The 14,214-nt window shown below is 40.6% G+C and overlaps 1 protein-coding gene across 1 annotated transcript in view; it reads left to right on the top strand.

The window, feature by feature from the left end:
- LOC101942787 (connector enhancer of kinase suppressor of ras 2-like) overlaps positions 1-14,214 on the top strand; it is a 547,551-nt gene that overhangs the window by 287,574 nt on the left and 245,763 nt on the right. The window contains exon 8 of the mRNA XM_065556812.1: positions 4,476-4,544. Within this exon, the coding sequence (XP_065412884.1) occupies positions 4,476-4,544 (69 nt within the window). The remainder of the gene's footprint in view (positions 1-4,475; positions 4,545-14,214) is intronic.

Genomic DNA, 14,214 nt, shown 5'->3' with positions numbered 1-14,214 from the left:
GGGTGGTGGCTCTTATTGTTTCAGCAATCTTTATAAAATATGTCATTTAATTATTTCCTTGGGCTTGTCTTCACTACTGGGGTAAGTCAACCTAAGTTACACTACTCTAGCTATATGAATAATGTAGCTGGAGTCAACGTAGCTTAGGTCAACATACCCCTGTGTATTCACCGCACTGCGTTGACAGGAGACGCTCTCTGGTCGACTGCCCTTACTCTTTTCGGAGAGGTGGAGTACCAGGGTCGAGCACTGGAGAGCGCTCTGCCGTCAATTTAGTGGGTCTTAAGTAGACCTGCTTAATTGACCCCTGCTGCATCGATTGCAGCAGCGCCATAGTGAAGACCAGCCCCTCATTTTGCCTGAGTGGCAGGTGCCTGTTATATCCACCAGCTCTAGCGAGTTTTTTCCAAACCCTCAACATAACAAGATATAGAAACCGGGGATAGTTGAGTACTCAGAGTGATTACTAGATAATGCCTGCCTAGAGATGGATTACATTTTGCCTCAGCATTCAGAAAGTGGGAAGACTGGTGGCCCAGCGGTTAGCGCAATAAGAAATCACGGTATTCTCTCCTTGGCTGCTATCAGCTTGGTATACAAGCTTTTGCTCAAATTTGCTTACAGCCTTTTTCTGTCACCCTAACTCATTGAGTAGCTTCTTATTCCTTTAGTAGTCCCACTGAAACCAGTGCAACTACACACAGACTAAGCTACTGCCCAATGTAAGACGCAGAATAAACTCAGTTTCCATTCCACATTTGTAAAATAGAAATATTTACCTACATATCTCTCCAGGATGTTGTGACCTTAATCCAATAATACTCTAAAGTGTTTTAGATCTGAAATATTATACACTTGTGAAATACAGAAATAGCAATAAAACCCATAAACATGTGCTGTCAATATTTTAACAGTGGGCTCCCATAAATATATCCTCTTTTAGTTTGTGTTTAACCTTGTTTAGCCAGCTGTGCATGTGGCTGCAGAGAGGAAGTGTGAAGGACTGGGATATTAATTCATTTGCCTTCCTACTTAAATCATTTTCTTATAACCACAACCAAAAAAGGAAGTAACACCATATGACACACTCTTACTAAATACACTTCCCTTAAATTATTATTCTTCACTCCTGAAACTTCTATCAAGTGTTTTATCAAAAATAAGCATAATACTTGCTCATGCCTGTAACTCCCTTGACTGATGAATGGAAATGCCTTTTGTTCATCCACAATCAGGGCCGGCTCTAGGCACTAGGCACACGTGCTGGGGTGGCACTTTCCAAGGGGCTCCTTTTTTTTTTTTTTTTTTTGCTGGGGGCGCAAAAAGCCGGGAGCCAGCCCCTGAGCGGAGGTGAGCTGCGGTGGTGGGGGCGCGGGGAGGGCCGCAGGAAGTAACCTTGGGGGGGGGGAGCAGAGGAACTGCCCCCCCCCCACCGCCGCAGCTCACCTCCGCTCCGCCTGCTCCCCTGAGTGCGGCACTGCCGCTCCGCTTTCCCCCCCCTCCCTCCTTCCCAGGCTTGCCGCAAAACAGCTGATTTGCACGGCAAGCCTGGGAGGGAGAGGGGGGAAGCGGAGCGGCAGTGGCGCACTCAGGGGAGCAGGTGGAGTGGAGGTGAGCTGCGGCAGTGGGGGACGTAGGGAGGGCCACAGGAAGTAACCCTGGGGGGGGCAGAGGAACTGCTCTCCCCCCCTCCCTCCAGCTTATCTCTGTCTCCTCCCCCAAGTGCGCTGCCGCTGCTCCGCTTCTCTCCCCTCCCTCCCAGGCTTGCCTGGGAGGGAGGGGTAGGAGGGGAAATGTGGCGCGCCTGGGGGAGGACGTGGGGCTGGGGATTTGGGGAAGGGGTTGGAATGCGGCAGGGCTGGGAGGGCATGGGGAAATTGTTTTGCTTGGGACGGCAAAAAACTTGGAGCTGGCCCTGTCCACAATAAAAATTTAGATTTGTTTAGCTGTCACCACACCCTGCAGTAACACTGAAAAGGTGGCTCTAAACAGCAGTTTTTTAATCCATGTGCTGAATATGTCACTTAAACCACACAATGTCTACCTTAGTTAGTATGTTTAGTTCACAAGAATTTTACTGAGAGAGCCTGTTATGCCTCCTGGTGACATTAGATCAAAGGCCAGGTTTCTCAGGGAGAAAGGATTTGGATTCAATGATGTTTGTATAAATTATGGATTTTCATATTTTCTGAACTCTTGGCTGCTATATACCATTACTCTCACTGAGGTCCAAGAGCATATGACTGTCAACACCTGAAGCGTGCAGCGGTAGGCAGAGTATGGTAAAATAGGGCAATTTTAAATTGTTGAATGCCAATTAATTTTTTTTTTAATACTAAAAATTTAGTTTAGTGAAGCAAGGAATGGTAAGCCAGTTCTTACTAATTGTTTCTCTAACTGCCACTTCAGGGGTGTGATTCCCAGTATTTTAGTCATGGGTTCTTTTCTGTTCCTGTTCCACCTCATGGGACATCATGATTGAGATCAAGAAAAATAATTAACAGCCATGGCTATTTTAATATTAAAGAAAGAAAACATTTAAAAAAAACAACACAAATGACAAACTGGTTACTTCCATTACAGTGTCTTCTGTACATCTCTCTGTGCAGAGCTTTTAACAGGGTTTACACCTCTGAGAGTGGGCCTGCATTTGCTGGGACACTTTTCTTTTGTTAAATGGAGACCAAGGTCTTATTTCCCAAAATTATTGTGAAGCCAGTCTTAGTCTGTCCTTAGATAACTTAAAATATTTATGAATGGGAAAAATACTTCTGTTTAAGGAAAGGTGGCTCTTGTTGGTTATTAACAAGAACAATGAGACAGTTTATAATTGAGCAAAGCTATTTAATTAAATTCTATGAAATTGAAGAAAATATCTAAATCAGTAACTTGGAAGAAGCCATTTGCCATGCAAGGAGCTGTCTTAAAACATGCCAGTTAACGAATATTAAGAATTTTTAATCAAATTAATTAATTTACCAATATTTAACTTCCATCTCCTCTCCAGGAATACATATTCTAATCATTTGGTGATTACCAGGAGATTAACATATTTTAAGTTAATTCTATTTCAATATTCCAATAAAATTATTACAAGAGTTTTTAAATCTAATCCTTAAACATTTTACCATTTACATAGGAATGATATTAGGAGCTGTATTAGGAGTTGAATGTTTATAGAACATCTTTGCAAGTATGCATTTCATAAAGGTATTTGCCATTTAAACATTTAAGAAATAAGGGAGTTAAAACATTTCCAACTGCACGTGTCCCAGGTGCTTTTCTGAATGAAGTTTTTAGAGTTATTATAAAGTTTATTTCAACAAGGATATTCCTAATATTTTTGAGTAGGTTTACTTAGAAGTTTTTTGGGGGAAGTGAAAAAAGCTCACTTTACTTCTAGATTTACTACTCTGGTAACACAACACTACATTCCTTTTCATAATCAGGGATCTTCCTAAATTAGCCCCCATCCCACCCCTTTGTTTTTATTTAATTCAGAAGATCTGGGTCACAACATGCTGGTTTTCTTTGTACTTTTAGTCTAGTTTTTAGTGGTAGAATTAATCTTGTTTCTTTTTTAGGCCCTGATTCAGCAAAGCACTTACACAGATGCTCAAGTCCCTCCATATTTCTCAAAGGACTGAGGCACATACTTAAAGCTCACTGGAGTCAATGAGATCTGAACACATGCTGAAGTGCTCTGTCCAGTCCAGAGCCTTAGTCTATATTTGCGTTATTGTAAACTGTCTGGGTTACACTTAAATAAAGATATGGTCCAGCCCAAAGCAACCAAAGTTATGACAATTTCATCTTGAAGGTCTAGTCTGAAGTAGATGAAGTTTAAGAAAATCATCTATCAAGGCTATTATCCATCAGTGAAGAACTGAGTCAAACTCTCAAAGGATACTTTTAATTTCAAATCACCCTTGTCAAATGAAAGAGGCAAACGTATTGATATTTCGGGTATCATACTGGCTGCAAACCTAAAATTTCAGTGAATCATTTGTTTGGCTAGCTGCTTTGTTTTCTTGGCTATATTTTTGGTGCTCTCCAACATTTTTGGGCAACTGTATTGATTTAATAGCGCAAGATCTCAGCTGTTCCTGCTGGTGCCTGGCACCTTCCATTCAGCTGTATGCACTCACACCCATGGAGTCTGGACTGCTTGACACCCTAATCTCATATTTGCAAGAACAGTAGTACAAGTTAAATTGCATGGGAGGTGAGCAATAGAGTGTACCAGGGCTCAGTGGAGAAGATGATCACTAGTTTAGGTTTCCCATCCCTACAGTACCCAGTCACAATACTGGTATGTATACTGTGGTTGGAAAAGGAAACACAGCACCTTATAAATACAATTTACTATTGTTATTAGAATAGAGTTTCCTTGGGCAGGGCCTATTGTCTTTTTTCCCCTACTAGTTCTTAGGTCCTTCACAGTTGCCAAATTAACTGTTATCTCTTGCCTCTAGTCTCCTGCAGACCAGTGTAAGAAGATCCATGCAGGGGATGAGGTGATCCAGGTCAACCATCAAACTGTGGTGAGTACTTAGTAGATACTGCAGTGTGGGTTTGTTCTGTTCCCAGCACTATGAAAAATATTCCACTTAGTGGTTAGCTTTGTGCAATCTAAATTATTATTTATGCATTTAAAAATATTGAAAGAGTAAAAGTTATCCAGAAAACGTGAAAGCTGTGGTCTGATTGATTGATCAACCATTCCTCTAGGTACTGAGATAAGTTTGTATATTTCTGTATTTGCTGTGTGCTGTCATATTATATAAGAAGATCCAGAAACAGATTATCTATACATATATTTATTGCAAAAACTCTAATTCTTACACTTTGGTTTTCATAATAAATAAACCCACTAATTTAATACAACTGTTTAAAAATGGAGTTTAAATTGTTTATAATCTAGGATTTATACTCAAAATGCAGAAGTAGTATAAAAGTGAGATACTGAATAATCTCTTCCACCATAGCCAGTGACAAGCAACTGGCTAAAGTAACTCAAAAACATCTTCAAAACAAAGCTTTGATTATTCGCTCAAGCAGAGAAAAGGGATAAAACACCAAAAGGCCTGTACACCAAGTTCTTATTAAACTTTATTCTTTCTTTGCAAGTTTTGGGTGAATTCTACTGAGCTCAGACACCCTGCTCCTGTGCTGGGAGGGTCAGAAAGCCCCTGTGGCATTCTTTGTCTATCAGAGACTCATCTCCAGCTACTGCTGCCCATTCAACCCATTCCTCCCTAGTTTGGCATTTTAGGGTTTTAGTATCCCCTTTGATCCTAGGTTTGGGCCTGGGAAGAATAAACCTTGCTAGCCTAGCTGGAACCAGGCAGGTGGCTATTCCCCAATTAATAGCTTCCCCAGTGTTTCCTCAAGGAACCTTATTTGTCATTGTTTCATTTTTCTGTTTTTCCCTCTAACAATCTCCTTTGATTTACTCCTTGCAGTCAGGCAGGATAATATTAAGCAGGTAACCTGAGTTGCATATGATATTTATAAAAATAGACATAATTCCCTCATTCTTACCAGGGGTTAATTGAGTTAGTGATGCAAATGGCTGCTGGAGCCAGACAACCATCTGTTCTAGGGTTCCCAAGGTTGGCAACCATATGGGTATGGCCTAATATTGCCTAGTTAAATTAACTATCCCACCTCTGTCATTGACTTGCTGAATGACCCAGTGAAAGTCACTGCACCTCTGTGTTCCCCATTAGTAAAATGTTATTTCTCCACCTTTGTAAAATTCGTTGAGATCTACAGAATAAAAAGTGCTATATAAGGGCTAAGTTTTATTTTTTGTTATTAAAAAGTCATAAAATGACCCTGATGTCATGGTGACTCTAGGTCTCTGGATTGCCTTTATCTGGGCTTGACTACGGTACATACAGGATGTGTAATGGAGCCAAGTTAACATTGCTGTTGGAACCTTAACTTTTGCATTTCCTGAATTTTTGTGATTGTAACTGAACAACCTTAACACTGCAGTAACTCAGTTGCATGTCTTCAATTAAGTTCAATACATAGATTTCTAACTAGTTAGAACAGCTCATTCCAGTAAATGGGAAGCACTCTCCAGAAAGTACAGTTTGAACAGCTCAAGCCGTAATTTTATTAATTAATTCACCATCCACATTTTGGAAAATTCACTAACCATAAATTGGTATAGTTTGGAGTGTTCTCCAGATATGGTATTTTCCTTCCTAATTGGTGGTTGTTACCCTTCATTAACAGATCTGTTTGAGCTTGCAGGGTAATGATTTTTTGTTGTTGTCCCCTCACTGTATTTCCCTACACAACCAGTCTTTTGTTCCGGTTTAATTTCTGTTCAAACCTCCAAAATATTGATAGCATCCAACTTCTGTTCCAGTCTGATAAGGGCCAAATATGGAGATTCTAGTAAGACCTCCCCATGCTGATTGTTAGTATAGACTATAGAGTGTCATTCCAGAGCCTCTTGCCTTCGGAGTCTGTGTCACTAATGTCTCTTTTGATATCATTCTTTCTGCCATTGCCCAAATTTGAATTTCCATGGGTGCCCATTACCAGAGAGGTGAAATCAGTCTAAAGAACTAATTTTGCGCTGCTTTGAGTTACTTAATACATTGGGAAAGGTTTAATCTTCTGTTTTTCATCACTTTTCATTCCAATAATAGCTTAAAATTTTTAATAAGCAAATATATTTGGAACAACAAAACTCCACTAAGGATTTTCAATTCAAGACCCTGCTATCCAGGATAAGATGCATTATATGAAGCAGTCACACACATCTGCCAGCAAGCATACATTGCCTTCCACATTGGTTTATATTTTAAAATACAAAAAAGTTCCAGTTTTACTGTAAAATAGATACTGAATTTGGAAAGGATGGTCTCTACCGGGGCCGATTATATTGCAATGAGTGTTTAGCAATGTGTATTGTACCTGTAGCCTGGATAATACAATGGGTCTCTGTTTTCTAATTCTTTAATGAATGCTATAGTTAATTATTTCATTCTTTCAATGGATACTAATAAACAAAAGGAATGATAATACCAATGGAGTGATGTGAAATAATGTGCACAGCAAAATCTCAGTACAATTTATTTAGTAACTAAATATGGATAGCTAAAATCCTATTCTCTTACTCTGTGCTTCACTGATGTGGAGTGGATGATAGTCTTAGGCCATCTCTAAACTAGGATCATTTTTGCTAAAACAGCACTGTAAGTCTGTGTCCATACTTGAGATTTTATTTTTATACTAACATTTCCCACAGTTGCTAATACCAGCACCACGCCACTGCTGGGGGCAACATTAGATGTGCTAACGTAGACAAAGGAGCTGGTAGATGCTGGCATTTTAAGCCAGCATCCTCAGATGGTGTATGTTGGCATAGTTCCATTTTCTTTGGAGGAGCTGATTTACACCAAGTGAGGACTTGTACCCATATCATGTAGACCTACTCTGGACAGTGTTAGACAATAAGGTGATTGAAATGTTAATGGCTGTCTGGAGCCCTTTCTGCTCTAGTGCACCCGCTGTGGAGTAGTAGCATTGTTAGCAACTGTGAGAAATTTTAGCAAAACAAACTTACTGATCACTCTTGATGTTTGACAGTATTTTCTGCTGCTGGATAACTAGTTCTGAGGAAAATTCACACCAGCCTAAATAGGATTCTGTATTCCTAAAATAAATTTCTATGACTGAAACCAGATTATTTTGACTCAAATACTTCTCATTACAGTCCTGAGCAAAAAAACTCAAATCCCCTGTTTTAATCTGGTTTGTGATTTTCTCTGAATGGTTAAAGCAGAGGATCGGCTCATGGCAAAATTTGAATCTGTATTTCAAATGTCACAAAGAGTGGGGTTGTTTGGATGTGGGATTTTGGATTGGGTCACCTGTATGTAGTTTAAAGATGCATCAACTCAGCCCTAGCACTTCTCAAAACCCTGGGTTCTTCTGATGGTTCTGATTTTTGGGCTTCCAGGTTCCTGCATTGGAGTCAAGGCCAGATTAAGGCAGGGGCTTTAGAGACTGCAGCCCAGGGTCCCGGCTCAAGGGGGGGGCCCCGCAAAAATAAACCACAGGCAGCGATCTCCAACTCCAAGGGGGTGGCGCTTGTGGATGTGGGCAGCGCACGGAGACATGCTGTCTCCCTCCCCTCAGGGGCCCTAGAGACGTGCTAGCAGCCTGCCACTTCCGGGAGCAGCACGGGACCACGGCATGCAGGCAACCTGCTTGTGCCCTGCTACACCTCCTGGCCGGAGCCTGCATCCCTTCCTGCACCCCAATCCCCTGCCCCAGCCCCCTCCTGCACCAAACTCCCTTCCAGGAAAAAGAATTGTATACAGGGGTCCCACAAAATCTAATAGCCCTGGGCCCACAGGAGAGTTAATCCGGCCCTGATTGGAGTTGCCTGTTCATGGATTTACCAGTTGGCTGCAGCATAGGGATAACAATTATTGTTTCACTGCTTTGCTTTCTCTGATTGAGAAAGATAAATCTAGCTGAGCACCCTTGTACTGATCAGTGCTCTTCTCTCTCTCTCACTTGCTCTACATCAGGGATCGGCAACCTTTCAGAAGTGGTGTGCCGAGTCTTCATTTATTCACTCTACTTTAAGGTTTTGCGTGCCAGTAATACATTTTAATGTTCTTTAGAAGGCCTCTTTCTATAAGTCTATATTATATAACTAAACTCTTGTTGTATATAAAGTAAATAAGATTTTTAAAATGTTTAAGAAGCTTCATTTAAAATTAAATTAAAATGCAGAGCCCCCCGGATGGTGGCCAGGACCCAGGCAGTGAGAGTGCCACTGAAAATCAGCTCGCGTGCCGCCTTTGGCGTGTGTGCCATAGGTTGCCCATCCCTGCTCTACATTGTTTCTTCTTTTTGCAGCATTGGCTGCTATCTTTGGTAGAATCAGGAAGAAACACAGGATACATTTAGCTAGTGATGGGTCTGGTCAGGAGAAGAGAACACCTGCTATGCAAACAAGGAGGTGTAGGAGAAATTCTGGGAATGCCATGTATAAAGGAGTACCATAAACTGATGGGAGCACGGGGAGAAAAAAGAGATGATGGAAGGAAAAGACAAAGAGTTGGACAGCGAGAAGTAGAGAAGAAAGTGTTAGGGGAAAATGAAAGAAGAGAGCAAGGAAATAAGAGACTGTTTTAAGGGATGTCCTTTATTTGGTGCTAGAGGAAACATGAGTTGACTGTTGTGTTTTAAAGCTGCTAAGAAGTATTTGATCAGAAAAAGAATGTTTCCAAGCAATTATTGTACAATATACTCATGTATGCATTCTGACACACCTGATTTTATGCCAGGAATAAAACGTTATAGATAGCAGTACCTTAAACATGAGCTTTTTCATTTATATTTCAGATAATTCCTTTTTTATCTTTGAAACATGAATGGTCATCTTAATAGGCACAAAACCCCTGTGCATGTTTTTTCTGGAGAGAAAAGGAAAGGGAGAGGCCTAGAGAAGAAGAGGGTGGACTTGAAGCATAAGAGAACAGTACACAGGAAAAAAATGCATATTAAAGCAGCTGAAGTAAAATTAAGAGGGGGAAAAACAGTGGGGGTGAGAGATGAAAAAAATAGGAAACTTGAGGGAAAACAGAGGGAATAAAAAAAGAAATAAATCTATAAGAAGTGATTAGAAGAATGGAGTTACAGTTGAGAAAATCCAGCTGTTTTAAACAGTTATAGAAAACATTCATATAGTAGAAGGGAAGAGAAAGAAAAGACAGGCTTTTGTTTTAATTTTTTTTTTAGAGCTGATAATTATATTTTCTCTTTTTCTTGATTTCAATTTTGCAAAACAATAAATATTTATACTTTGTGTGTGTATGTATAATTGGTTAAGTACATTGTATTGCTAGTTTGTGAAACATGCACCACTAATATTTTGGGCATTCTTTTTTATATATTGTCACATATTTAGCTATTTAGGATGCTGGTATGATGTAGAATCTGCTGCATTACCCGTAATTGGAAACACAGAGAAGAGTTTGTGTGTGCGTGTGTGTGCGTGTGTGTGCGTGTGTGTGTGTGTGCGTGCGCAATAACGTGATTTATAGTGGACAGTTTAGACCAACACCATATGCACTCCCAAGCAGACTTTTGTTTGGAACTAGGAATTGTCTGAGCCAGTTATGAAGATCTCTAGTTGCATATGAAATTATCCATTTTTGTGTGCACAGTGGGTGCATGTGCATTTTGCATACACATCTATAAACGGCTGAAACTGGGAGAAAAAAATCCACTTCAATAAACTTTTTGTTTTCAGTTCCATTGCATGAGAGTAATGAAGTTGGAATTTGTTCCACTGTTTAAGACACTGGTATAATTTCTTTTAAAGTTTTGTGGCTTTCTAGACCATTAAAATTCTGATGCTAGAAGCTAACTAGAAATAAACAGGACCAAATTCATGCTTGGTGTAGTTTTGTTGACTTCACTGGCATTATGCCATAGATGATAACTTGGTATTTTTAAGTTTTTAAAATATTTGTGCAAGACTTTATTGTAACAAACAGGAATAACAAAATGCATGTACGTAGTGTCCTTCACAGGGATATCCTGGGATGCTTCACATAAACATAAGTAAAAAGACAGAATCGAGTCCCATTTCAGTTAACAGCTACATTCGAGTTTTTTTTCAGAAGTGATAGAAACCCTCATGCTTAAGGGAACTACTAAATTAGGCAGGTTAGGAAGTAACTTCCCCTATGGATAGGTGTTGTGGGGACTAGCTGCCCTGTAGAGCCCCCTGCTGGCAGAGCATGCAATGGCTGGGGGCTCCCTGCCTTACTTTCCTTGCCTGAGGTTTGTCTCCTCAGTTTTGCAGACACCAGTCTGTGCTGGAGATGTGGCTTAGCCCTCCGGCCACATAATAAACAAGTCCCAAACTAAAAAGTCCCAAACGAAAAGGTCCTTCTGTCCTTCAGGACTTCTTTTCAGCCTACCTTTTGGGCCTTATTCCTATTCCTTTTCTGAGCTACTATACCAGTCTTTCTGGTCTCTGGGATAGAGCACTGGACCCCCAGGCTGATTCTCCTGGAGAACCCTTTCCCCTGAAGACTGTGTCAGTCAGGGCCTTTCACAGGAGCCTACTCACACCCAGAATTCTCTGTACTTTTATAAGGCCCAGGTGTCCCTTAAGATATCACCTGATCCTCCTTATTCCTGCGCCCTTAGGCTGAAATCAGCTAATTATTTATGGCACAGGTATGGCTGGCTCCATTTCCTCTTAAAGGGGCTAGTCATTCTTTGACAGTAGGTTATTCCATACTTGCTGATTATGAAGTTTATGCTGCTTTCTTTGGAACTGGTGACTGTCAAGAGACAGGGTACTGGATTAGATAGACCACTGATTTGAGCCAGCATGTCATTTTCTATGTTCCAGTGCAGAAATATTCAGTATGTGGCAGAGGTTCCTATAATTTAGATTTGAAGGTTGGAATAGACTGAGCACTTGGCAAACTTGAGGGCCTTTCTGAAGGGCATAGTATAAATTAGTCCCTCCATTCAGTCATCTTATCTCCACTCATCACATAGGGGATATTTTCCTTACTAATCAGAATACTATTCATGGTCCTGGCTATAAACCTATCTGCATGCTGAGCAAATCTTCATAATGCTCTCAATTGTGACCCTTCAACTGTCAAATGTATGGTTGTTCATAACAGTAGTCCTTGAATAATACTTACCTGCTGAATAATTTATCTTGACTGTCCAAGCTAAAGATATGTCCTAATTTGAAACCTTTTACTACTTTTATAAGTTTAATTACACTGCTCTACAGCCAAAATGCTTCTGAAATAAATGTAGTCAAACTTTACTAATTCTGGGTCACTGAGAACGAAAATGATGCTTAAAATTGTTGATTGCCTCTAGTTTTCAAGATATGCTATTGGGTCAGTATATACGACCCTTGACTAAGGAATGGCAGAGGATACGTGAGTTCTAAAGGGAAGGGATCTCAATTTAAACCAGAAATGACTAAAATACATCTTTGACTGGATCTATGAATAAATATATGACTGGGTTTGGACAGTACTTGCTTTTTAGGCAAAACAATGAATGATGCAATCTGAAGCTGGTATTGTATCATACATGATATGAATTGCATCATGTTATTCCTAGAAGTCATGGATGATGCAATCATAATGAAGCTTACATCACTCTGCTGAACAAATTGCCCTATATCAGCTCTAGAAATTATACAGTGTCGTGCTCTCTTATTTGTCAGTGTTTGATTTTGCAAAGGGACACATTTCTGTTTAGCCAAAATGAGCAGAGATGCCTCGTACTTGTGTGAACAGTGCAGATAACTTCTGCTATGTTTGTGGTGAAGTGACTTTTGCATCACAAAAGCGCAGTATAACCACTATGGTTAAGAAAACCTATCACCTTGATTTTGGCTGCAAAATTGGAGATCAGGACAAGAGGTGCGACGCACACATATGCTGCAACACTTGTGCAACAAATCTTCACCTGTGGTTGAACAGGAAAAGGAAATCTATGCCTTTTGAAGTGCCAATGATTTGGAGAGAGCCAACAGATCATACCAGCAATTGTTACTTCTGCATGGTGCCTCCAGTTGGGAAAGGTGTGTCAAAGAAGAAAAAGTGGACTGGGCATTATCCAAACATTCCATCAGCTATACGCCCAGTACCCCACGGAGAAGGACTGCCGGTTCCTGATGCACCAGAATCATTCTCACTTGAGTCAGACGAGGAAGAGGATGAAACTTCTGGTCCTGAACCATCAATGTCACAGGACCCACATTTTCTCCCCTCCTCCTCCTCTGAACCACACCTCCTAACACAAGGTGAACTGAATGACCTTGTCAGGGATTTGGAACTACCCAAGAGTAAGGCAGAGCTGTTGGGCTCCAGACTACAGCAGTGGAATCTCCTGGCAGGTGATTTTAGGGTTTCCATGTTCCATGACTGTCAAAAGGATCTTGTCCCATTCTTCTTCATGGAAGGTGATCTTGTAGCCTGCAATATATGTGTGCAATAGATGGTGTGATGGCAGCCCTCAACATCGTTCACGATCCAGATGAGTGGAGACTGTTCATTGATTCATCGAAGACGAGTCTTAAAGCTGTTTTACTGCATAATGGCAATGTTTTGCCATCAATTCCAGTTGGTCATGCAGCCCATATGAAGGAAACCTATGACAACATGAAACAACTTTTGAGGTGCATAAACTATGACCAACATCAGTGGCAACTTTGTGGCGATTTGAAGGTTGTTGCTCTCTTGCTTGGTCTGCAGACTGGATACACAAAGTACTGCTGTTTTCTCTGCGAATGGGATAGTCGTGCAAGAGATTCCCACTACATCAAGAAAGATTGGCCACTCTGACAGTCATTGGAGCCTGGGAGGAAAAGTGTTCAGCATCCACCACTTGGTGAATCAAGGAAGATTTTGTTACCACCCTTACACATCAAGCTGGGTCTGATGAAGAACTTTGTCAAGGCCATTACAAAACACAAGCAGCTTTCAAGTACTTCCGTGGAAAATTTCCAAGGTTAAGTGAAGCTAAGATAAAGGAAGGTGTCTTTGTTGGTCCTCAGATTCGTGAACTTCTTCGAGATGATGCATTTGACCATGCAGTGTGTGGCAAGGAAAAGACGGCATGGAAAGCCTTCCAGTTAGTGGCAATAAATTTTCTTGGAAACAACAAGGCAGACAACTACAGGTTGTTGGTAGAAAACCTCCTCAAGGCATACAAAAGCCTTGGTTGCAACATGTCACTAAAGATACATTTTTTGCACTCTCATCTAGATTTTTTTTCCACCGAACTGCAGAGCAGTGAGTGACGAGCACGGCGAGCGATTTCACCAGGACATTGCAACAATGGAGAAATGCTATCAGGGCAAATGGAGCCCATCAATGCTTGCAGACTATTGCTGGACAGTGACAAGAGATGCTCCATTTAATGAATACAAGAGACAAGCCAAGAAGCGCCGAGTAGACACTGAATAGGACTAAACTATGTACATAATAGTTTTTTGCCTTTTGTTTCCTAATAAATTTTATTTATATAACACTTTTGCTGATTTTTTAAAGTGTTACATAAACAGGACAGGTGAAATATTATCATGTAAAGCAACCATAAACACATGAAAAGACCTAGGTTTACAATTTATGATTAAAACTCTAGTATCTACACAATATACACAGACATAAAATG

Source organism: Chrysemys picta, chromosome 9 (genome assembly GCF_011386835.1).
Source record: "Chrysemys picta bellii isolate R12L10 chromosome 9, ASM1138683v2, whole genome shotgun sequence".
NCBI lineage: Eukaryota > Metazoa > Chordata > Testudines > Emydidae > Chrysemys > Chrysemys picta.
Note: the sequence above shows the minus strand (reverse complement) of the source record. Positions and strands in the feature narration are given on the sequence as shown.